Here is a 26,869-nt window from a genome sequence, read left to right as displayed (position 1 = left end):
ATTAACAATTTAAAAAATTTAATTAAAATTTCCTACATTAATTCAGAATTATTAATTATAGGAACATTTTAGTAAAATTTTAGAAATAGATTCACTTTATTCTTAATTATGCCATGATAATTAATATTAAAGTCATGTAATATTTTGGAAAGAGATTCATTTTAATACATAAAAAAATTAATTCCATTTAATATAAAAACATTCAAATTTGCATAATATGCTATTCATTGTTATTAAAATAATTATATTTTGTGGAAAGCCTTTACGAAAAATAGGTGCCATTGTGCTACAGAATATGACAGCACATTCACTAGTCTTTTCTAGCAAATTGACTAATTCCTAAAAAGAGTCCACTAATAAATATATCGGAATTTTCTTATAATTTTATCAGGGTATCAAAAGTGTAGAAGAATTATATCATAATATTAAAATCATTTATTAATAAAATACATCATAAAAATATCAATATCAAAAATCCTCCTTTTTAAAAAATGTTTGCTATATATCTATTTTTTTAATCAATAAAATAGATAATAATCAATCATTAAGATACACAAAACGAAAAAAAATATTCCTTGTTTAAAATTAAATTTAACTTAAGTGATAAAGTAATAAATGTAAATTGTAATGATTTAATAAAATGATAATATAAACTGTTTTTTAAGTTAAGAAACAAAATCTTTTTTTTTTATTATTGCCGTTAGGTATAAAATAAATATCTTTGAAATAAAACGAAAGCTTAAAATCATTATATCAAACACTAATAAATTAAACCTCAGGAAAAAAAATAATAATAAAGATATTTTCTTAAAAATTTAAATATAAATAAATCTGCAAAATGCCACAATTAATATCTATAGAGGTATTGCCCCCTCCCCTCAACTAATAAAGACACTATTACATCTTTCAGTATTATCATCTACACTATCCAAGATTTTACCCACTATTCTCTTTAATTTTACCCACCATCCCCATTTTAATCTATATCCCCTTCTAAGTCCTAACAAGTCAAATTAAAAAAAACATAATTATTTACCATCAATTTTATTCTCAAAATAATATCTATCCTAACTCTTCACATGGCAATTAGAATCTTACTATCCAGCCAGCCCCCCCCCCCACCAGAGTGGAAGTTTCTGAACAAGACATCCTAATTAAATCTCGGGGCCATCCCATATCAATAATTCCAATAAACTTAACAACTGGATTACTGGAATGAGAAAAATTAGATGGTAAATTTCATTTTTTATCAGGAAACAATTTTCAAAGTCTTAAAAGCAAATTTTTATATATATATTAAGTATAAGATACGAGTAATCAGGATGGACATAGAAGAAGATATTAGAATATATTTGGGGATTAAATATCAACTAAGAAATTAAATTGCACACTTAATGATATTAATTATAACAAGAGATTTATTATAATGTATAAAACAATCATCATAAATTAGTTATTATTGTCAACGAATCAACTTCTTATTTTATATTTTCCTTTGTTAAAAATATATTTTAGTTTTTTCCTTTACCTATCATTTATTCAAAAAAAATATTTATAGGTTTTTTTTTTATATTTTTCTTTTTTCTTTCAGTATGTGCACATATAAATATTTATTATAAGTTTTCTTAAAAAGATATTCAAAACTGCTTTTTATTTTTTTTGAACATATAATTTAAAACTGTTAAAAATTTTTATTTTATATTTAAAACTATAATAAGCATGATGTAAACAATTGGAGAATAGATTGAAATAACCGGCATATATATAAAAATATAAATAAATAATTTACTATCACTTTATTTCATGATCCAACATAATTCTAAAATAATAAGACATAAAAATTAAAAAGCAAAAGGTTTAAAGCTAAATTGAAAAAGAATTCTTTCCAAAAACTGGAAAGTGGTATAATATTTACAAATTCTCAATTATATATATTTTCTTTAATAATAATTTACTTACATAGATAAAAAAAAAAGATTCTTTTGTTCATTAAGTTACAAAATATATTATTATAATAGCCTCTCTTTGTCACCATTTATAATAATTAATATTAAATAATATCCTATGAATAAGACATTTTTCGTTTTCATCCAAACAATTACAACAAAAAACAATCATTGTAAGTTTTTTACATTTCATTTTACTTTTATGAAGTCATTCAAAATTAAACTTTTTAATATATTTTATTTTACCTTCATAAACAGTTCAGTTATTCCTGATATCCTAATTATAATTCTGGTTATACATTTATTTCGAATTTTGTAATAATTTGTATTTTATTATTTAGATGTAGTAAATAGTTACTTATTATATATTTATAAAAAATAATGGAACAATTTTAAAAATAATAAAACGTTGTAATTTAATCTATGGTAGTTTTTCTAAATATCTATATTAGTCGTTTTATTAATAATATGTTGATTGTTGATATGACCGATTAATACTAACCATTAAATTGTTTTATTAGAAAACTTTATAATGTATATAAACAATTATATCTACTCACTGTTGTAAGTTGTAACAACCTAAGTTTTTGGGGATTTATATGATCTACTAAATACTCAGCTTATAGAATCCTAAGAAAAGTTAAATGATAAACATGCTTGAAAATTAATAAACAAGCTTAATTTTCGTCTTGAATTTTTATAAATAAAATCTTTCAATTTTTCTACAATATTTTTGTCCACGTGATAATGTTAAATACTTTAAAATTAGATATTTCCTCCTATATTTATTTAAACATTCATTCTAATCTTACTCCTTTTTTTTGTTTATTCATTGGCACACGTCAAAAACGAGTTATAAATTTAAGTTTTTAGGCTATGGTATCTTGAAAAGTCGTCCATTTTTGACTACATTTAATTATTAGTTTTCAGAGTTGTTAAAGATCTAGATATAAAAATGCGGTATTTGTATTTGTATCTAGATAAATTTTTGATTAAAATATCTGTATCTAGATATTATTTTAGACGATATATCTATATCTAGATCCATTTAAAAAGTATCTTTTAACAACTCTGCTCTTTTCAGTTACCATTGCCTCTGCTCTTTCCCCTCCATTTCCATAGATAGCCGAAATTGGCGCAAATTTCGTAATAATTATTTAATAGTATTTCCACCATTTTTTTAAATATATATTTTTAGTGTATTAAATTTATTAACTTGAAATTTAGTATTAATTTTATTTTTTATTAGTTTTTTGTAGTAATAAACATATCAATGTGTTTCTTCCCACAATGTGTTATTTTTTTTTTTAACTTTAAATAAATTTATTTAAAAATTTGATTTTACCGAAAATGTTTTCCAGCATGTTTAGCTCATGAATTATAACATTAATATTATAATATTGCGGCGAGGTATTGAAAATAAATTTTAATATTATATCTAGTGATATGCATCGGGCCTAATTTTTCAAGCCCGGCCTGGCCCAAATTTTTCAAGCCCTGCCCGGCCCAAATTTTTTTTAAAGTTTTGCCTTGCCCGGGCCGATTTCTATGGCCCGACCCGATCCGGCCCGGTTTCTATGGCCCGACCCGATCCGGCCCGGTTTCTATGGCCCGACCCGATCTGGCCCGGTTTCTATGGCCCGACCCGATCTGGCCCGACCCGATCTGGCCCGACCCGATCTGGCCCGGTTTCTATGGCCCGACCCGATCCGGCCCAATTTCTATGGCCCGACCCGATCCGGCCCGATTATCTTAAAAAATATTCGGGCCGGGTTTGGGCCGGGTACGGGTCGGGCCTACTTTTGCAGATCTCTAATTATATCATTAATCTTATTATACATTTGATGGCCGCTATAGGTAATAAGAATTTACACCTCTCAGGACATAAGTATAAGAATTAAAAATTCTAATATGCTAATTTTATAAAAGAAATTGATGATAATCCCTCAAATGCACTTTACTCCTTCTGTTTAAAAAAAAATAGTAGTGACCAAACTCTGGCCACGAAAAGCTTAGAAAGTGGTGCCAAATGTCAACATTTTTTAATAATAATAAATGATTATTTAAAAGAATTGTTGCCCCGTTATTCTGGAAACAGTTAAGACAGCAAAATTTCTACCTTAGATTGATGGCTCCTAGTTGCCCCGGAAATTTAGAGAAACTTGATTCATATATTTTTTCCCCCCTTTCCTATAAAATATCGTATAATAATATCATTCGCAATTCTTTTATAATTTCTAAATTTTATATTATACAAAAAAATATTATCGATATTTTTGGTTAAATTTTGATGTAATTCTATTCCAGAAAAGTAATTTTTATTATTTTATTATTATTATAGATTTTGACTTAGTGTGATTAAATGTCTTTTTTTATAAAATTTTTTTTTTTAAGACTCTAATAATCGGGCATGACTAAATACTGCATTGCTAAAAAAAAAGAGCAATTAAACTGCATTCATAGTAGTGTTGTTAAACGGCTCAATTTTAAGCCGGTTATTAAAAACGGCCAACTCAAAATTTTATCCAGAAAAATATTATCCGAGCCCTGAAGATTTTGCTCAAAGATGGCACGCACATAGGATTGAACCTCTAATGGCGAAATCTCGTCGGCTCAAACCGGGCCGTTTGACAACACTAATTCATAGTGAAGACGGATCCGTTTTTTTACATCCGTTTCGTCAAAAGTATTCAAAAACGGATACGGCTAATTAATTTTTTTTTCCATAAACTGGACTATTTTATTTCACGATTAAATTTCTCCAAACTTCAAAATTTTTTTTTGAAGTTTTATTTTTCTACTTTTATATATATATATATATATATACATCTATACAATAAACTAGTGTTGTTAAATGGCGCCATTTTTTAAAAATGGCTAACATTTTTGTCAAAATTATCACGTGTAAGCCTGGAGATCTTGCGTATAGAAGGAAGAAAGTAGTATTGTTAAACGGCTAACTTAATATTTTAGCCAGAAAAGTATTTGCCCCTAAGCCTTCGAGATTTCGATAATATATAGACTAGACTTTTGTTCCTTCTATGAGCAAAATCTTCAGAGCTTGCGCAGTAATTTTTCTGGATGAAATATTGAGTTAGCCATTTTTTTTAAAAAATCTGTTCAAAAAGAGCCGTTTTACAACACTACCCGAGATAACTATACGCTTATCTTGCTTATCGATAAAAAAAAAATTAATTAAGAATCACTACTGCAAAATTTTGAAGTCATAAATATTTTAACTTTTTGATCCGGCAGATGTTTGAAAGATCGTTTAAGAAAGGTATATATATAACATTTATTTAAAAAATTTTTTTAAACCTTAACATGGTAGTAATGTTTTGTTAAATGGCACGTTTTGAGCCGATTTTTAAAAACGGCTAACTCAATATTTTAGCCAGAAGAATATTAGGCAAGCCTGAAGATTTTGCTCTTAGAAGGAATAAGGGTCTAGGCATATATCATCTCAATCTCTAGGCTTAGGCAATATTTCTCTGGCCACAATATTGAGTTAGCTGTTTAAAAAACGCGGCTCAAAACGAGCCCTTTAACAACACTACATGGTAGACGCTTATAAAAATAAAAAAAATTTTTTTAAATGAATTTTAATCTATTGTGTTAGGGGAATGTCAAGAAATCAATTTCTTTTTATTATTATTAAATATGAAATTATACAAAAAAAGAAAATATTTTATTTAATTAGACATAATTTTTTTACTTTTTATAATTAAATCATTAAAAAAAATTTTTTTTTTTAAAACTAGTACTATTAGTTTACTTGGAAGTAATCTTTTCCGAATCACTACATTTCTCCCTATAATTAGTATAATAAATTATGTGTTGGAAGGGAGGAGGTCAAAAAAGGGATGCCGTGGATGACGATACAGTTAGATCTGCATATATATATATCAATAGATACACGCTGTCGAAGATAGAAGCCTTCCTATCCACCAGTGATGGCGCGAATATTTTCTTGCCAAGGGGATCTGAAGAAGGTTTTCCGGAAAAACCGGTTAAGTCGGATACAATTGGTTAGGGAAATGTATTTGTTAATTTTAGCCTTTTCCGCTGGCGATCGCTATATTTTGTAATAAATAGAGGCGGCTGCTTCCAAAATCATAAAAATAATAAATAAACAAAAGAATAATAAATTTTAAAGAAAAAAAATAACATAATCTATTTTTTAATGTAAAAATAAAATGGTGTCCAATTTCATTTTTTTCGGTATTTATAAAAATTTAAAATTAGTAAATACAATACTTAATGCTGTTTATTTTTTTTTATAAACTTACTAACCCAAACGATCATAGCCTTTTATATTAATATATTTTTTTAGTGTCAGAATATAATTTTTTGGAAAGCATAAGAGTGTATACAGGAACCTCTGGTACAAAAATAACTTAAAATTCAGAGATTCTGTAGAAAATTTGAGAGGAAATTGGAAAAAGATATAATCTGAATTATGATCTAGTGAAGAAGAAATTTTTAGCCTTGTTAAGGCTATATTTAATAAATTATATTCTCTCACCCAACAAAAATCTGGTAAAAAAATAATTATATTATATTATCTATAAATTTTAATAGGTGCTAGGGCTATTAACATAAAAAGTAAAGTTTGTTGAAGATTATTTATGGTTAAAAGAGAATGTTGATAATATTACCAAATATTCTGAGTCAAGTTTTAAATTGACACAGACAAATGTAAAATATTAAAAGACAAACATATAAAATAGTTTTTTATTTTAGGAAAATCTGAAAATTGCCATGTGGGAATAGTATTATTGTATATAAAATTATATATTTTATTTAATAGGCTGCACAATACCATAATGAAAATTGAAAACCCACTTGATCAAAGTATTGAAATTGTTTCATTTGAGGATAGATACTATAATTTCTGTATTTTATATTCTATTTATTTGATATTTATTATTGAATAATAGCTAGATCAAGATATTGCTAATAAAGAAAATGCAACCCCCATAAATATTAATATAAAATATTCCTATTCCATCTATTAAAATGAGAAAAAAATTAACAATTATTGAATCTGAAAGAACAAAAATATTAAAAGGTATAATAATTTTATACTAAATAATATTAATTATAAAATAATATAGATATTTTAGATTCTCAAACTGGAGAAGATCAACGATAAACACCATATGTGGGGCTTTGTCATATTTAAATCAAACAAATGCAACGTCAATAGAAGATATATTTAAAATTTAAAAAATTATTTAAGTAAAATATTTAAATTTTGTATTGTATTATTAACTCATATATATTATAAATTTATATATAATAAGTAAAAAAATTTTTGATAAGTAACGTAAATCTGTCCAAAATATCTTTATTTTTAATTATTTCATGCATTATTAAATTTCACAAAATGTTGAAGAAAAAAGCACACAATCAACACAACAAAAACCACCTAACTTTGATCATCTCTATTGTGACTCCCTCGACAAATATTGCAGATAGAAATCCTGAAATCCCTATTTCCCAACCTCATAGAATTTTCCATCCTATGTTTATGCTTTTAGCCTAAAAAATTGAATTAAGTTTCTACGCTGAGCTGAGTTAGATTATTTTTGGTTATAAACAGGGCTACGCTGTTTTATAGTGGACTAAAGTTAGGTAGTTTAACAACATTACAAAAACCATTAAAAATATCGTTAAAAAAAATAATTGACAACATCTACTACACGTCCATCCTTCGTAACAATGACATATATAATTTCCTAGACTGACGATTCATTCATTAAATTTGAAGAAAACAAGTTAATTTTTTGTGTTTTAAATAAATTTTATTTTTACTTTTAAAAAATCAAATAATAATAATATGTATAACAATCAACTGGTATATATAATAAAACATTTCAATAGATATTCAAATTAATATTCAATTAACATTAAAATAAATTATTTCAACTGATAACATATTTAAATTAACATGACAATAAATTATGTAAATTGAACACAATTAACATAATTGCATTTTTAAGCGTCGTTAAAAGCAAATCAGCTGGAGCCGCCATTTTGGTAACACATAGTAATTATTCTCATGTTAAAACTATCATTAAATTGATAACTTGCTTCCCTTATTATCTAGATGATCAGGCAATTCTCTAAGTTAGCTTCAGGCATAGTGATAAATTAGGCTCTCGTTTAAAATTAATGATTAGTGTAACCAAAATGGCGTCTCCAGCTGATTTGCATTGATGTAAACTTTTAATGAATGAATTGTCAGTCTAGGTATTATATATGTCATTGTTTCATAAGCACAGATACCATCTAATTATCGTAATTTGATGGCATCGATCATTTCTTTTGTCATTTATAGAATAGTACCGTTTGAATTTTATCGACTTTTAATTCGGTTAATTACACTCCCTTTTGAATTGCAATTTGACATATGAAATGTGAGGAGTTATAATACAGGTATTTTATATGAAATAATTAATATAATATGCTTTACAAGTGTTTCATAATTACATATTACTCGTTTATTGATTTAAACCAACCTTTTACTTTTAATAGGTCACAATACAATAAAGCGAAATTACATATACATACAATCAAAATAATAATGTCTAATAATCCTTTTATAAGCACAACGACAATTTATTTTGTTGTAAATTTAAAACCAAACAACACATGAGGTTTTATGGTATCATTTACAGTGTTGTGATGATTTAATGAAACATATTGACGATTAAATTAAAACCCATCCATATAAAATTATAATCTTTGCAGAAATAATTAAAATAACAAAAGGAATAATGAAAGAAATTTCAATAATGCTTTGTCTATATTTTTTGCAAAATTATAATTTTATATGGATGGGTTTTAATTTAAGTCAATATGTTTCATTAAATTATCACAACACTGTATATATCGTTTCAACTAACATATGTGGTAAATTTTAATATGATACTTTCACATTGGTGATCTTATCAAACTTACAAAAATTAAGTTAAAACTAAAAGGACATATATAAGTAATAATACCACTTCATCAAGTACTATCCTTTTACAAATATTTATCATTCCTGAAATTTTGTACATTGTCCTCTCAATATTTTCACTATTTCTGCAATTAATTTGGTATGTTGGGCTTAAGATTACCCTCATATATTCAATTCTTGAAAAAATTTAACTAATGTTAGCCATATTTTCTTTTAATTAATTCACTAACAATCAATAATTTATATTATCTTCATATTATATGTATGTATATTCTATATTTTATTACCCAAAAAAAAATTGTGTTTAATCACGTATGCTTACTGTTATAAATAGTTTTATTATTTTTTTGTATGAGTCATGAAATATTTTTTTTTGTTTGAAATTTTATTTTTAATATTTTTTTTTTGTTTCGCGCAGTCATCTTGAACGTCATTATATAAATATTTTTAATATTTATTATGTAAAAAAAAAAGTGGAAATTTTTAATTTAACAATTATATTTTTTTATATTTATTGTTTTGAAGAAAAATAAAACCAATTTATTCAAAAAAAAAAAAGGGGTAAAAAAAAATAAATATACTGTTAAGTTAAACATTTCTGTACGGTGAAATTTTGAAATTGGTGCCGTGTTTATACAAAGCAACCTGGTTAGTGCGGTTGTCGTAATATCATATAGTGGTATTTGAGTCTTCGAGTGGAAAATATCATATAGTGGTATTTGAGTCTTGAAGTGAATTGTACATCGTCTTCATCTACATCTACGGTAAAATATCATATAGTGGTATTTGAGTCTTCGAGTGGAAAATATCATATAGTGGTATTTGAGTCTTGAAGTGAATTGTACATCGTCTTCATCTACATCTACGGTAAAATATCATATAGTGGTATTTGAGTCTTCAAGTGGAAAATATCATATAGTGGTATTTGAGTCTTGAAGTGAATTGTACATCGTCTTCATCTACATCTACGGTAAAATATCATATAGTGGTATTTGAGTCTTCGAGTGGAAAATATCATATAGTGGTATTTGAGTCTTGAAGTGAATTGTACATCGTCTTCATCTACATCTACGGTAAAATATCATATAGTGGTATTTGAGTCTTCGAGTGGAAAATATCATATAGTGGTATTTGAGTCTTGAAGTGAAGTGTACATCGTCTTCATCTACATCTACGGTAAAATATCATATAGTGGTATTTGAGTCTTCGAGTGGAAAATATCATATAGTGGTATTTGAGTCTTGAAGTGAAGTGTACATCGTCTTCATCATCGACATCAGCTGTCCATTTATTTTTTTTTCCTTTCTCTGCTCTCTCAAAATAAAAAAAAAGTCTTATCGTACGGAAGTGCTGTCCGAATTTTACGAGTTGTAAATCTGTTACACAAAATTTGCCCAAATTTTTGTCGTATCTTTAGACTTATTAACTGTAGATGTACATGTGTATTATTGGGTTGTTTACACTATTAATAATATCATATCTATTAACATTACAAATAACAAAAATTTTTATTTTGAAATTAATTATAAATTTTTTATAAGGTCGAAATGAAAAGTTTAAAATTTGTAAAATACTGGGAAATACAGTATAATATTTTTGGGGCATTGGTTATATTAGTAATATGGATGTGTAGCTTGATATGGGGAAGAAAGTTGAGAAGAAGTCGAAGTGTGAAAATAAAGGGGCAGACATTGACTATAGAAGGACATAATGGGGAAGAGGATGTTATGGGAAAGGTAACATGGTTCCCAGTGCAGGAGTTGCGAATGCGGTGCCCCCGTGGGCCAAATCGTAGGCAAGACTTAAATGATAATAGGGAAACGACGAGCCACAGAAGCCGAAGCCCGGGAAGGAGCGACGCACGCCCAGTTAGGACCATTTTGCCGCCTTTGAAGATAGAGGCAATGCCGCAACAAGATCCATCCATAACTGCGATGGGGCGACCGGTGGGGATTATTGAGCCGTTTCGAGAAGAAACGCCGGGGGCGAATCCCAGGGCCTATTACGCTGAAGAGTGGCCGATGGTTGATTTGTCGGCCTCTGAGATTCAGGAATTGTTGGAGGATGTAATGGGACCAGAATAAATTTTACAAATTTTGTAATAATAAAACATTTTTTTTTTAAATATCATTTTCCTTAATAGATTTTCGGGAAAAATACGATAAGATATTTTACATCATATATTTTTTTTTATTTATGTTAACATATGTAGAGAATAATAAATAATTACATTTTGATTTTATGTACAAAACTCCCTTGTTTATCTTTGTTAAACAACAATTTTAATTTTTTTTTGTATGTTCAAGGGTTTTCATTTAATGGAGGCGTGTTATAAATAGTTTTATTATTTTTTTGTATGAGTCATGAAATATTTTTTTTGTTTGAAATTTTATTTTTAATATTTTTTTTTTGTTTCGCGCAGTCATCTTGAACGTCATTATATAAATATTTTTAATATTTATTATGTAAAAAAAAAATAAATAATAATTTAATATTTATAAAAAAAATAATCTTATATAAACTAAAAAAAAAAGTGGAAATTTTTAATTTAACAATTATATTTTTTTATATTTATTGTTTTGAAGAAAAATAAAACCAATTTATTCAAAAAAAAATAAATATACTGTTAAGTTAAACATTTCTGTACGGTGAAATTTTGAAACTTACATGATCATTATGACGGATAACAGTCACCCCATTTTCCAGAGTTAATTGGCTTAATTTAATAAGGAGTTGAGATTTTTAAGAAATAAAACATTTAAGAAGTATATATATATTGAGGAACAAAACATTTTACTATTTTGAGGAGCAAAACACTTAAGAAGTATGTAGATTGAGGAACAAAATATTTACTATATTGAAGAGTATATATAGGAGCAAAACACGACTCAAATTTTATTTTTTCAATTTTAAAATTAAACAAATATATATCCATAAGAGGGCGTTAAATGCATTAATATGAAAAACGTCTTATTAGGGGTAACCAGAATGATTATTGGTTAACGTTTTTTTAAAAAAAATATTATTTAGGTGAAAATACATGTGAAAAAACGAATAGATTTCTTTGAATATTTAAATTTATGAGTATATTTAGAATCGTAAAATAATAGGAAATTCGTAGTGTTGTTAAATGGCCCGTTTTGAGCAGATTTTTAAAATCGGCTACAGAACAATATCACGCAAGCCTGAAGATTTTGTCTGTAGAAGGAACAAAGGTTTGGATATCTATTAGCGAAACCTCGAGGTTTAGGCAATAATTTTTTTATGGCTAAAATATTGAGTTAGCCGTTCAACAACACTAAATATTTGTAAGGCACATATTGCTGGCGTTATTGATCAAAAATCATTTCATTTTTGTTTTTATACGAATATGTATATTTACGTGTTAAGCATTATCCTAAAAAAATTTTTTTGAAAATATTAGACCGTAAGCCGAGCTCAAAACCGACCACTCACTAAATATTCGATTGACCAAATTCGCTAGTTAATATCAATTGAAAAAATGTTCATTTTTTTTATTTTATATATCTTATAAACATGTGAAAACATTATCCCAAAAAATATTTTAAAAATATTGTGATTTGACGGATAACCGATTTGAAACCGAATACTGCATTGCTGGCGTTATCCGTGGAAAATTCCGTACCGACAAAACTATCTGTCTCATCGTTAACTATTTTTAGATAAAAAACTGGTTGTTATTTATAAGTATTTTAAACTGAAAGTCTGTTTTTTTGAATGTTATAAATATATTTGTCAGCTGGTCTAAAGTTTATTTAAATTTTATCGAAAATGTATGAGCCAGAATCCTGGATCGGGGCTTTTTTTTCGGGTACGATCAAAATAATAGAACCGCCTTCAGTCGAAAATTTATATTTAGAAATAGGCCCATTGAAGATGGAGGTAGTGCCTCAGATATAAACATGGGAAGGAGACAAATGACTAACTATATAACTATTTTTTAAAATAAAAAATAATTATTAAGTAAAATTACTTATTTATATAGTAATAAGTTACTACTGGAATGATGCATAACCAGTTACTTTTAAAAAAATAACTTTTAGCCACACTAATCGTTACCCTCAAAGTAATTTTAAAAATGTATCATTCTAATCACTCATTGACCGCTCTATAATTCTCCTTTTTTTAAGAGGGCGAAATTCAAGATGTTAGAAACCAAATGGAATATAATTTATTTGTCAGTGAGTGGCCTAAATCCATCCAGGTACTTGAGTTGCCGAAGAAACCAATTCATTAATCCTAAAAGTGATACTGGGGGGGGGTCAAATGATGTATCAACGCCACATTCAAGAACTAGTGTAGTGCGTTTTTTTTGATAGTAAAAATAATATAAAACTAACTCTAAATTTTTAAATCAGCTGATAACTCTATCTCTCCGATTGAAGATGCTGTTCATGGGTTTCTCATTTATTCTAAAGTTACATCACCAGAAGTTTAGAAGCCCTGACTAAAAAAAGGGTGTTTCTGGTCCTTAGATTTCGCGAGGTTTTGAGGGTCCGGGATTCTGGTTCCTAATTGTGTCAAAGCGAATCAATGATAAAAACAGGTTCCGAAAATGTATACCATGAATTTTAAAATGACACCTGTTTCCGGTTTCCTAATTATTTTAAAAAGTTTCAAGGTTCGCGTTTCTGTGAATCTCAAAATGGCTACTGATTCTGCTTTCCTAATCATTTTTAAATAAGGTTTTAGGTTCCGGAAAACCAATTTCTGTGAATTAGGGTTTCTAATTCCAGTTCCTCATTTTAAAAGAAAGTTCTACAGGTTTCAATGAATCTTAAAATGGCTTCGAGTTCGGTTTCCTAATCATTTTAAAAGAAGGTTATTCGGTTTCAGAGAATTTTAAAATGGCCACTGGCTACTGTTTCTATATTTGTTTCTAATTCTGAACTCTGATATATATATATATATATATCGATTAGTGCACTACTTTCAAATAAAAAGTTTCTAACAGTTGTTTATTTTTTAAAAAAAATGCTATTTAACATTCGAGTGCCACGTGTCACGAACAAATAGTTATATATATACACATATATATAAAATGCAAATTTCTCCAAAAATATAAAATTAATAAATATTTTCTCTTTTAAAAAAACATAAACATATTATAATATAATAAATTCGACGCAAACTAATAAGTGGGTCGATATTTCGATATACAAAAAATAAATGCGTGTGTATAATTTAATTGGTCCAAAAATTTCCCCTATTTCTATTGGATGCCCCTGCTCATCTGCAATTTCTGTTAAGTTCTCTCCTAATCTACCGAAGTCTAGTAGTATAGTTTGTCATATACGAAAATCTAACAAATTAAAATGATTATTTTTCTTGTATTCCAAAAAAAATTTCCCAAGGAATATTGGTCTCTTTAAGATTTATTATAAAAAAAATTTTTTTTTCCGTTATAATAATATATGAATTGTTTTTTATTTAGTAGTAATTTTAATGCATCATTTATAATAATTTATAAAATATGGAATTAAATGTTTCTTTTAAAAAATGATTTTAAATATATATAAAATTATACATGATATAAAAAAAAATAGCCTGAAATACATTAGCCCAACTTATATTTTAATATATTTTAATGTAATTTTTTTTAAAAAAATAAAATATTATATAAAAAAATTATCCTACTTTTCACGAAAATAATTATTTATATACATACTTAAAAGAAAGTATTTGTTTGATTTCCCATGGATAATATCGAATTAATACAAAAAAAGAAATACGTGGCAATTAAGAGATTCATTAATAACCTTTCTCCTTCCCTGTTATCCTACCAGCTTACGATTAGATCATTATATTAAAAAAACGCATTAAATTCAGGGAACTTATAAAATAAATCATTATTGAGTATAAACTTAAAATGTCTTCAGGGTATAAGAGATGAGGCCCACTGTCCCTGGGAAAATATACATATATGCATTTTAAAAGCAATGATAAAGTAGTCACGTGGGTTGCTAAGCCAGGAAAATTTGCTAAGGAGAGGATTTAAAGAAATTTTTTTTAAAAAATGATGAATATATAAAATAATTTTTTCTTAGGAGACAGATCGATATCTGAGACATGAGAACAAAAAAAACATGGGGATTTAAAAGAGGAGAAAAAGGTTTATGATAAATAAGTTCTGACGGTTCCCCTGATGTCTTCCCTGCAGATAGGACACGTGTTCAACATCAAAGCGCACCTGGAACAGGAAGCAAAATGGCCGCAGTTGATGAAAACGACCTCGACCTCGTTCTCCAGGCATATTTTGCAAAATCTTTGTTCCTTGAGGAGCTTGTTCTCGCTTTCCAGCCTTTGCAATTTATCTTTCAATTTCGTTTTGAGAGAGAGGGGGGGGAGAGAAAAATGAAAGAAAAGTTAGTTTTATTTATTTAAAATCGTTATAAACCGGCAACAAATTATTAAGTTAATGTAGATCGGTTACGATACTTATGTCGGAACCGGGTAAAAACCGGTAGTATCTGTAAGAGCTCGAATAAGTTCGGTTCGGATCGAGTATCCGGTTAATGCATTTTCCTTTGCATATATTCTCCATTTTTAGTAATTGATCGGCTGAGCATAACAGTGTCCCTATTTACATTTTATTTTAAAATTATTCACGAGAGCATTCCAAAACTTACATTTTGTAAAGGAGAAAGGAGATCACACAAAGGAGGATTTAATTTATCAACCATATTTTAACATCTCTTTAGGTTGGGTATATAAGAATAAAGTATTGCGAAGAATTCGATCTTAAAAGGTGCATATAGAACATTATAATACTCGGTCGACGAATTATAAAATCGACCCTTTCGTGATTTTGATGAATGGTTTAAAACTTTGTAAAAAAAGTGTTGAGTTTTTCTAGCTATCACAAATTAAATATTGTTTGTCAAACTGCGAAACCTCGAAAGTGTGGTGACATTTTGTACATTTACCAAAAAATAATAATGATTCAGGGAGAGAGAGACCCAAAATTATAATAATTTTTGTTATTTCTTTATTATTGTTGTTGTTGATAATAAATTGCGACATCTGATTTTGAAGCCCCCCCCCCAAAAAAAAAAATAGATAGGGGCAGCCATATTTCTTTAGCAGGAAAGGGCTATAGACTATGGGTTTATTAGCCTGGGTAGCGAAAAACGAAAATGCTAAATTAAGTAACCGATATTAATTCTATTGAGTTTATCCCATAATTTTTAATTTTTATTTCAGTTAATGTTTTTTAAAAAAAAAAAAAAATTATATACATAACGTGCCTATATTTTTTTTTATAATTTGAATATTTTTTTCTCATATGAACTTTATTTTTAAGTTTTTCTTCAAATTAGTCTTGTTAAACGGCTCGTTTTAAGCCGATTTTTAAAATTGGCTAACTCAATATTCCATTTATATTATGCAATCCTGAAGATTTTGCTCATAGAAGCAAGCAACAAAGATTCTAGGACATATATTAACATAATCTCGAGGCTTAGGCAAAATTTTTCCGACTAAAATATTGAGTTAGCCACACTACTCTAAATAATAGATTCAAATATATAAAAAACAAAATGTTTTAAAATTTAATGTGGTTTAAAAATATAAAATAAGATAAATGCTTACTTACTAAGTAGCTTTCATATATTATAAAAAATAATTTTTATAGCTTTATGCATCAAAAAGATATGAATTTATAGAGTTGTTATGTTAAACGGCTAAATTTGAGCCGATTTTTAAAAACGGCCATCGCAATATTTTATCCAGAAAAATATTATGCAAAGCCTAAAGATCTTTGCACATAGGATTGAACATCTATTGGGGAAATCTAGCTGGCAATATTTTCCTAGCTATAATGTTGAGTTAGCCGTTTAACAACACTACGATATAAAAACAAAATAAATAAAGTACAAACATAAATGATAACACTTATGAGGAATCATATCTTTGCTATTTTTTTTATACATAATAGTTATCATTTTCATCATGGTATGTAAGTGTTGTTAGAGAGCCCCGATTCGGGCCAACATAAAATAACATTTTTGCGAGACTAAAGATCTGGCTCATAGCGGGCAGATGCTTGGACATCGCCATCTCTTTGTTTAGTTTAAAAAAAATCCTAATCGGGCCGTTTAGAAAAACCGAGCCAAAACCGGGCTTTTTAACGACACTAATGGTGTCGGGTATTGGGTGGCCAATAATTTATTATACTCTAGTAACATAATTTGCTATTCCTGTTAGATTTGGTATCAGTGTTGTTAAACGGCTCTCGTCTTGAGCCAATTTTTTCTAAAAAAAAGGGCTAAACTTAATATTTCATCTAGAAAAATATTACGCGAGCTTGAAGATTTTAGAAAGGAACAAATGTTTCTAACATAATATTATCGAAATCTCGAGGCCTTAGACAATATTTTTCTGGCTAAAAAATATCGAGTTACAACACTAATTGGTTTATTTACGAATAGTAAAAAAATATTCGATTCGGTTAAATGAATTTGCAGGTATCCGCCGATCCCCTGTTTGTATTGGTTAATAATTCGATCCACGTTAGGATAGGTAAAGTCTCGGATATCAGCCGATTCTCTGATTGGTTAAAAAAAACGATTGCATTAATTGGAAGAAGAATTTTTTTTAAAAAAAATGTAGGATACGAGGTCTTGTACGAGAGCCATAATATGAAATTTTTAAATCTGGGGGGTATATTGGACCCTTCCATTTTTAGTTGGGTTCGAGTTCAGAAAAACTTGTCACAGCGAGCATGTGTTGTATTACATTAAAGTGTCGCGACATTTAGCGATAATATCATAAAATTCCAAGTGGTTCAACCTGAAGATATAAGAAAATAGGTTAAACTTGATTTAGGGGTATTGTCCAAGATGATCTGCGCGTCGGAGGCAAAATTCAAAGAATCTGGAGTCTGCGTAGGGGTTAACGTGATGGTGGAATTCTGGGAGGAAGGATTTGTATCGAACGCACTGCTGTTTTTCTGTTCCGAATGATGGGTATGGGACAATTTTAAAAAAAATTTAATATAAGTCAAAAAAAAATCTGCGTCAGCTTTAGACATTTATATCTTAAGATATTATTGCTTGACAAACTCAAGCCGACATTTTTTTTTAAAAAAACTTTCGTTCCACTGGGAGAAAAAGTATTCGATGACGTACATTGCGTGGAACGTCTAAACCGATGAAATTAATAACTAACCGCATTCATTTAAAAAAAATAAATAAGGGTCATTTTAGATGGGAAACATTTCGGCGAAATCCCTTTCAATGGCGTCTACCATAGCCAACGATATAGACTACAGCTGACTTGAATGGGAGTACATTTTTGATAGCAGGGTTTCCCATCCAAAAAGAAAGGTAAGGAAAAAGTCAGATCAAAAAAGAAAACCAACGAGAAAAGTAGATTCAATTCAAAAAATGAATAATTTCCTTAAAAAAATCGAATCCTGTAAATGTCATCACTGTCACTATTAAACAATTTTCGAAATGTCAAATTCGACGATTTTGCCGCTGTATAAGAGATATCAGAGCTGATGGTTTTTTTATTTCCCTCCTTTGTTACTTGGTTACTCATCACTCCCTTTGTCAGAGACCTCAACACTGTCCTAAGCCAATGAAGAATCACCGACTTCTTACCACTCTCCTATATCAATGTTAGCAAAAAAATAAATCTAAATTAATATTTGGTTACCCAACCGTCATGCACCTCTAGACTCCCCTAAGCTAATAAAGGTTTACACTTACGCTCTTACCAAATCAAAATTGGCAAATTTATTTTAAATTAATTAATTCTCTTTTTTATTTGAAAAAATTAGGATTATGAATTATGTTATATCTTAATATCTTATATATTTTAAAAGGTTATAATTTGAAATATTATATTTGTAATACAATATTATAACTTTCCTACATTTCATATTATATTATCGAGGTTAATCAAATTGCATACTATTAGAAGTTAAATTTGATAATTATATAAAAATATATTCAAAAGAATTAAAATGAAATCATTATTGTTGCTAAACCATAATCGATATAATAAATTAGACCTTTTAAAAAAATAATCCTATCGGGGAAGTTATGTAATAATGTTTGAATAGTTTTTTGGGTTTTTGAAAAATTATTCAAAAAAAAAGAAGATGGCGTTTGTTTTGTACCTTGGAGATGGCTTTGAGAAGGGCCTCCGACGATTCAAAAGTAATCCCATTTTTGTAATAAGAGTAGATGGCGTTAAATATCGTGTCTTTGGGGACCCCTATGGCGAGGATGGACTTGACCATCGGTTTGTTCATCTCGTTGTCGATATTAGATTGAAGGTTAGTATTTGGAACTGCGAAAAAATGGGTAGTAATTTTAAATTATATACATTATATTATATATGCTAGAATTAAAATTCAGGGCTAATTTATTGGGGAACATAAATCATATTAAATTTTTGAAAGTAATATGACCAATATAAAATATGTCGTATTGGGATCAATAATGTATCTATAAATACTAATAGACTGACGATTCATCCAATAAATGCATTTAAAACCATACATAAGGAGTAAGCTGTAACGCCATTTTGTGGTTTGCACGCCATTAAATAGGAATCTATAAAGGAAACATAAAGAGGGTTTTCAGTATCATTCATCAAAGCATAGTTAGTACTGGTTGGTCATGGCTACAATACCCCCTCATCATATCAATGTTAAAGAACTGGTGGCCATTTCCGCAATTCTTCAAGAACCCGAAGGGGGAGAGGGGTCCCCAAGATATGCACCAATACTATGGTAGCCCTCATAATCATAAGCAAATGAAGTTCCAGAGCCAAGAGTGCGAAGTTATCGTCTCCGGCCTAATGAGATAGATGGACTTCATGGATTTCGTCACCCTAGCCCGCCATATCACATGGGGTTCTCACAGCAAATAACCCTGCAAAGTACCTAAGAGAAATTGGATTAGAATGGACCAACGTTTCACTTTCCGGGTTGCAACTAAACTGGACTCCTTTACATCAATCATATAGGCGAATCACTAGCACACACACCTCGACCCCATACACATCAAAGACCTTCAATGGCCGGGTATGGGCCTCGGATCAGCCCGGCTAATGAAGGTCTATGATGTAAATAAAGACAATTAATCGGTGTGCAAACCACAAAATGGTGCTACAGTTGACTCATATGTATGCACTGTTTTAATTAATGAATAACCAATCTAGTAGTTTATCTATACATCATTTAAGATTTGCCTGGGAATTTATTCTAGATATGAATAGGGAAGTGTTGTTAAAGTAATTAGTAACTGTTAACTTGTTAAGTTTCAACAGTAACTTTTAAAAACACTAGAATAGAGTACTCCCACCTAACCATGAATTTAAGACTATTTTTTCCCGTAAACTTTCCTACTTCCAATTATTATTTTTTTTCGTAAAAATTTGGAAAGAAAAATAAAATGCTACACAGGGTTTATAATGGCAAAATGGTTATCAATTTTCTAATCGAATGGTATATAAGTCTTCAAATTCTATTTAAAAGAAAAATAGGCCCTTTAAATTAAGGATTTCGATAAAAAAAATTGAAAGACCCCCAGCTCACCATACTAGATGATACCCGAAAAAAACCCCCAAATTAGAACACGTCATAAAAATCAATTAGGTATTTGATAAAAACACTATAGGGCGTGGCCCTAGTTGTACTCGTTACTAGTGTTGTAAAACGACTCCTTTTGAGCCAGAAAAAAAAATTCTCTAATAAGCCTCAGATATTTCGAATATTATGTCTAGGTCTTTGTTCCCTTCTATGGAGCAAAATCTTCAGGCTTGAGTAAATATTATTTTTTTTCTGAATGAGAGTTTGCCGTTTAGCAACACTAATCGTTACTGAATAGCCTAAATATTAAGTAGGAGAAAAAAAAATGGCTACAATACATTTTTAAAAACAAATCAAAAATAAGGGTACTGTTAGTTAAAAAGCTAAGGTCTTAACAGGGGCACACGCATAATAAATTTTTATAAAATATATATATATAGAATTGTTCTCACCAGCATTAGAAGCTTGTTTGTTCGCAGCAGTTTTTTCATCCTCTTCAACAATATTGTGTTCCTTTTTTTTGTGGAAAAAAAAAAATTTTATAACCCTGTTTCCTGTTTACATATTTAAATATATATGTTATTATTCTTTTAATAAATTTAGCTATTTTTCCCATATTGCGTTTTCCTCTACCCCTTATCTCACTTATATTTAAGTTCCCGCAAAAATTTTCTATAGTTCTAGGGAATTTTTTTGAGGAGGGAAAAAAAATAATACACCTTTTAGAGATCAGTTTTAAAAAAAAATCAAATAAAAACTTATTAAGCCTAGATTTTTATGAAAAATTAATAAGTAATTATATTGTATTACTTAACATATTTTTCTGGTGCAAATAAATGCATTTTTTTTAATGCAATTATTTCCTTTATTATAAATTATATTTCATTTAAATTCCTTCAATCATGATTTATAAATAGAAAAATTATTTTGTATGAAAAAAAAATATTATGTTTAAAATGCTGATTTATATTTTTAAAAAAAATAAATAATATAGCAACTTGTAATGTAACTGGTTACTTTTAAAAGGTAATTGTAACTGATTTTAAAAAAACTAATAATTAATTACTTTTTAAGGATGTAATAATTACTTTTAAAAGTAACTTTTAACATCATATATATATATATTTTTTAAAATGTAGTATAAAAAATAAATATAATAAATTCAAAAACAAGCAAAAAATAAATAAATAATTTTTTAAAAAAATTATCTACAAATCTATGCGTAAAAACTAACAACATTATTAACAATTATTTTCTATTTCAAAAGGACATAGAAAGACTGCCAAGTGCCAAAGGCTGTACAAATATTAAACAGATTGGGGCATATATTTACAGGTTAAAAATAGGATTGGGCTAATATTTTCAAAATTATTTAACTTATACAATCATTTCTTTTTCTCCATTTAATAACGATTTTCCAGGTTTACCCAGGTTAGCCAGTTTCCCCTCTGATATTTCTTCTCCATTTTTGACGGTCCTGAGCATCAATATTAGTAAGAATTGATTTTCCTCATATCCACCACTATCACCTTTATCCATGTCAGCATTCCTTGATGTCTAGATTCTTCTACTTCCATCAAGGTGCATCTCTTAACCCAGTCATCATCCTTTGTCTTACGCCCCACATGCCCCAAACCAACTTAGAGTATTATTTCTCATTACCCCTCCAATCACTTCTATTCTCATATTGATACTTGCTCACAATTCCTTGCTAGTTTCTCTCTCTCTCAGATATACCCCACACATCCATCTAATCACCCTCGTCTCTGTTCTTTCCAATTTGGCTTCGTGAGCCACTTTCATTGCTCATGTTTCACTGCCATAAACTTAGCAACTTCTCACACAACTTTTATGTAGACTTTCTCCTCTAACTTCAGACATTTTCAATTGTTAGACAGAATCTCTGAACTTTTTCTATGCTTGCCTGACCTATGTAATAACCTCAGGGATTGCCACCTGTGTTTAGCATATCACCCAAATAGCAAAACTTTTCCACTTTTCCCAGGGTTAACCCATTGCCAATATCAAACCATCATTTTCTACGTTATCATTATTATGTAACCCTTTTATCCATGTTTTACAAATAAGTCATTTCTCTATTCCCGTTACATCTTTTATGCACCCATGTCATCTGGTGCGATTGAATTCTCAGCAACTCCTTTCCCACATATATCACAAGGCCAGTAGTCTGATTCCTCCATCTTCATTTTCCAACCCTTTGCCTCCATAGCCATCTTCCATCTAGTAATTTTATCCCTCGATTCCTTATAGCTGTTTGCCATTAATACAAGGTCATCTGCATATAATAGCTCCCATGGAAGTTCTTCACTGAGCTAAATCCTACTTCTTTTAAATATACACCCAGCCAGGTCCCATCAGAACTGTATAAAAATATAGATAAATTTATTTGTTATCTTCAATATAATTAATAGACCTTTAAAAATATTTTAAAATAATATTGGGAAGGAGGCCAGAAGAACTTGTATTTTTTGAATGTAATGAAGCAGAACTGGCTTTATAATAAAAATATTCCTTTTTTCCAGATAATTTTGTGTATTTCATAAGTTCAAAGTAAAAAAATATATTCAAATAAAATAAAGAACGCAAACAAACATACCAAATAATTTATAAAAAAGATTGGGTAGTCAGGTTAAACAAAAGTTAAGATAAATAGATAGGCAGGTTAGGTAAAATTTTTATTCAAAATAGGTTTTAAAAAATATTTTAAACAAAGTGCTAGCATATTAAAATTTGCTTATTGTAGACTAACTAGTACCAATACTTCATTTCTAGTAAATACCTATATTAACAAAGAATTGACCAATAGAACCAATACCAAAAATGATTTTTTTAATTTTATTTATTTAAACTAAAAAACCAAAAATATATTTCATATATTATGCTAAATTAATTTATAAAATTAAATTTTGAAAAAGAAATTCAAATTTGTTATTTAGTAATTGTAATTTTCATGTGATTCTTTAAAAAAAATCTAGAAGTTAATGTTGTCTAAACTGTTTTTTTTAATTTATGAAGATCAATTTAAATTAGTAGAGTTGTTAAAAGATACTTTTTAAATGGAACTAGATACAGATACATCGTTTAAAATAATATCTAGGTACCGATATTTTATTCAAAAATCTATCTAGATACAGATACCACATTTTTATATCTAGATCCTTTAACAACTCTGAAAATTAGTGTTTTTAAAGGCTCAATTTAAAAATTAATACTAATCCAAAAAATATTATGCAAGACTGGAGATTTTGCTTTTAGATGGCAGAAAAATTTGGACATCTAATAACAAAATCTTGAGGTTTGTTGTTAACATTATTTGAGCTAAATCTTAATCTAAAATTAGACTTGAGCCATTTAGCAACATCGATTATCATTTTTGGGTATAGATCACATGTATTGGTTAAAATTTAAATCAGCCAATACTAGCCCTAGTAACAATATTTTTTTGCTAGTACATTTGTTAATTAAATAATCTATATAATCTAAGGGATACATCCATTCCATCTTTGGTATATCTGTTTTTTGTTATAAAAAAGGGATATATTTTTTTTACAAAATTTGAATAAAAATAATATTAAAAATTTAGATATAATTTTTGCATTCTTATGAGTTTTTATTGAATATATATATATAATTTATGTCACTATATTTTATAATGTATATATTGTTTTATTTTGTATTAAAATGATTGAACAAAACCCAGTGAACATATTTTTTAGATCTGCCTATATCTGAACCCTGCTTAAGATCAAAAAAGGCTTAATCCTATACTTTATATACTAAATAATCAAATACTATTCATCAATTTGAATAATATTGTTAATTAAATTATTACTTTTGTATTTTCTGCTTTGTTGATATAATTGATATTGACATCTTGTACAAACTTTTCACCCTTAACAATTTCTATAAAAGGACACTTCGAAAACCATTTGGCATGTTCAATCCAGGGGTCATGATCAATTTTCCAATTTCTAAGGCCCCCATCACAATAAAAGCATTTAACATAATCTTGATAACCTATGAATTGCAATGATTAAAGGAGTTTTATATATATATATTATAATAATACCCAAATAATAAAAACCAGCATCTGCCATTTTGGAAGGTTCCAAGGATGAACTTAAAGGCCAACAAGCAAATGTTTCAAAACGAGAGTCATAAGATGTAAAAAACAAATTTTTAACCTGACTAAGTTTCAAAATCTCACTTTGATCTTTTATGGGTTGTATTGTGCAATTGATATTACTAAAATTTTATAACATTACAATATTGTATTTATCTATCTACTTAGTAATTGATTCATTAATAAAGTTGTGCCCGTCATCAGGGTTCAAAAAGGCATTACAATTGTACATAGGATTTGGTTCATCCTCTAAATCTAAAATAAAAGGACAATGAGGAAAATGTCTTCGATGCTCTTCCAAAGGTACATCTCCAGGTTCCCACCTTCCTAATACACCCTTGCAAAATGGACATTGAACAGTATCCTGTCCATTATAGAAAAATCCTGCTTTGGCCATTAGATCTGCTTTGATATAAATATTGGTGCATTTCTGGAAGCTTAACATCCTGTCGCTTTCATTCCTCATTCTACCAAGAATAGATTCTGCACAATTCAATGGAAGATCTTCCATATAGATTTAAAAGGGTTCGATGGGTTGCCTATATCGATCTCCTAGTGGCTATAAATAAATAAAATTTATCATTGTTAACGTTTATTTGAAATAAGGTGTAAACAATAAAATAATTATTTATTTTTAAATGAATGCGAGACTCAGGAAGCATTCTGGTCTACGTTTAACGAGTAATGATATATATATATACCTTAAAAGATGAAATAGGAAGAGAATATAACTAAGCGTCAATATAAGTATGAGCTTGTAATATTTCTTAAACAGTCTCAAATAATATTATTTTACTTTTTACTAGGTTTAACAAATTTAATATAAAGATTTTTACATTAAAAAAAAATAATACATTGCTCTTTTTAACTAGTTGCATTCTATGATTTATAAATTAAACTCAAGGTAATTTTAAAAGAATTTTATATTGATATGCCGATAAGATAATTAATATGTCTATAATAAAAGTATTAAATAAATTACAGCTATATATTTTGCCCTATGTATTCTAAAATTTTAATTTTCTACCCCCTAATAATCCTCAGCCCATCTTCTGCCCTCTAAACACCCTCACTTTACCCCGTTTATGTAGACGATGATTCAAAGAGAACATATTCATAATATTATCAATAAATTGATTTTATCCTCTTAGTATTTTTCCTGATGATTTAAGACGCATTACATTATTATTAATTAACTACACTGAAATCTCACCCCAGAGTTGTACCAAAAATCTTCAAAGAAGATTAATTAGCAAGATCCTTGAAGATCGTAAAATTTGAAGTTTTTTTTTATTTTAAAAAAATTCCACGCAACTATCTTGAAAGATCTAGATCTTGAAGATTTTTTATTTATAAATATTTTTGATCAACGATCTTAAAAGATCTTCATATAATAAGTTGTTATAGTTTATTATTTCTATAATATTTGTTTTAAAATAAATGGATTAGTATTGTTTAATGGCTCATTTTAAGCCGATTTTTAAAAACAGCTAACTCAATATTTTAGCCAAAAAAATATTATGCTAGCTATAAAATTTTGCTCATAGGTTGCACAAAAGTTTGAACATCTTTTAACTAAATCTAGAGGTTTAGACAATATTTTTCTGGCTAAAATATTAAGTTAGCCGTTTTTAAAAATCGGCTTAAATCGAGCCGTTTAACAATACTAGTAATATTAAATTAAATAAAAAAATCAATATACAATCGTTATTTTTTAAACTTTTTTGACACACATGGGTAAAAAAATTTTTATTAAAAAAAATGTTAAATTAAAATTTCAATGAAAATGTTGTAACAGAGAAAAATGACATTTGTCATGACATTATTTTTTTAAACTTTTTTTGAATTATCTTGACGCAAATGGTTAAAAACTTATATCGTAAATATGTTAAATTAAAATTTCAATAAAGATGTATGTACCATAGAAAAGTGGCAATAATCGTTATTTTTGATTTTTTTTTTTGAATTTTCTTCACATGGCCTCGCCATAGAATTGGAGTACTCCACTCGACATTTTCAAAATTTTTGAGTTGAAGTGGATAATAACTTATTTATTCACATATAAAAACAAAAACTAGATAAAAATTAATTTTTTTCAAAGTTATCGTCATAATTGATCAATAACTTTTTTCTATATTTTATTTTAAACTTTAATGTTGATTTTCTCATTTTAAACATTTGCGCAAGTGGAGCACTCCAATTCTAGACCGACAATGGTAAATTAAAATTTAAATAAAAAAATGATG

At 28.1% G+C, this 26,869-nt stretch overlaps 1 protein-coding gene and 1 long non-coding RNA gene across 2 annotated transcripts; one reads left to right on the top strand and one right to left on the bottom strand.

Moving 5' to 3' along the window:
* The first annotated feature begins 6,235 nt into the window (after positions 1 to 6,235).
* Positions 6,236 to 8,229, top strand: LOC135924771 (uncharacterized). Its single transcript, XR_010571398.1, has 7 exons — positions 6,236 to 6,485; positions 6,528 to 6,644; positions 6,690 to 6,709; positions 6,757 to 6,842; positions 6,887 to 7,017; positions 7,064 to 7,187; positions 7,345 to 8,229. It is a non-coding gene; the product is annotated as an uncharacterized LOC135924771 (long non-coding RNA).
* A 5,707-nt stretch (positions 8,230 to 13,936) lies between these two features.
* LOC135925477 (baculoviral IAP repeat-containing protein 7-like) lies at positions 13,937 to 25,264 on the bottom strand. Its single transcript, XM_065460819.1, has 7 exons — positions 24,788 to 25,264; positions 24,570 to 24,745; positions 24,333 to 24,517; positions 20,932 to 20,992; positions 19,061 to 19,233; positions 17,752 to 17,884; positions 13,937 to 15,248 (listed from the first exon to the last, which is right to left on the bottom strand). Exons 1-7 carry the CDS (start codon positions 25,132 to 25,134, stop codon positions 15,049 to 15,051), a joined length of 1,275 nt encoding a protein of 424 aa, XP_065316891.1. The 5' UTR covers positions 25,135 to 25,264; the 3' UTR covers positions 13,937 to 15,048.
* Positions 25,265 to 26,869: the final 1,605 nt, after the last annotated feature.

This window comes from Gordionus sp. m RMFG-2023, chromosome 2 (genome assembly GCF_954871325.1).
Source record: "Gordionus sp. m RMFG-2023 chromosome 2, tfGorSpeb1-WG-v2, whole genome shotgun sequence".
Lineage (NCBI taxonomy): Eukaryota > Metazoa > Nematomorpha > Gordioida > Chordodea > Parachordodidae > Gordionus > Gordionus sp. m RMFG-2023.
Note: the sequence above shows the minus strand (reverse complement) of the source record. Positions and strands in the feature narration are given on the sequence as shown.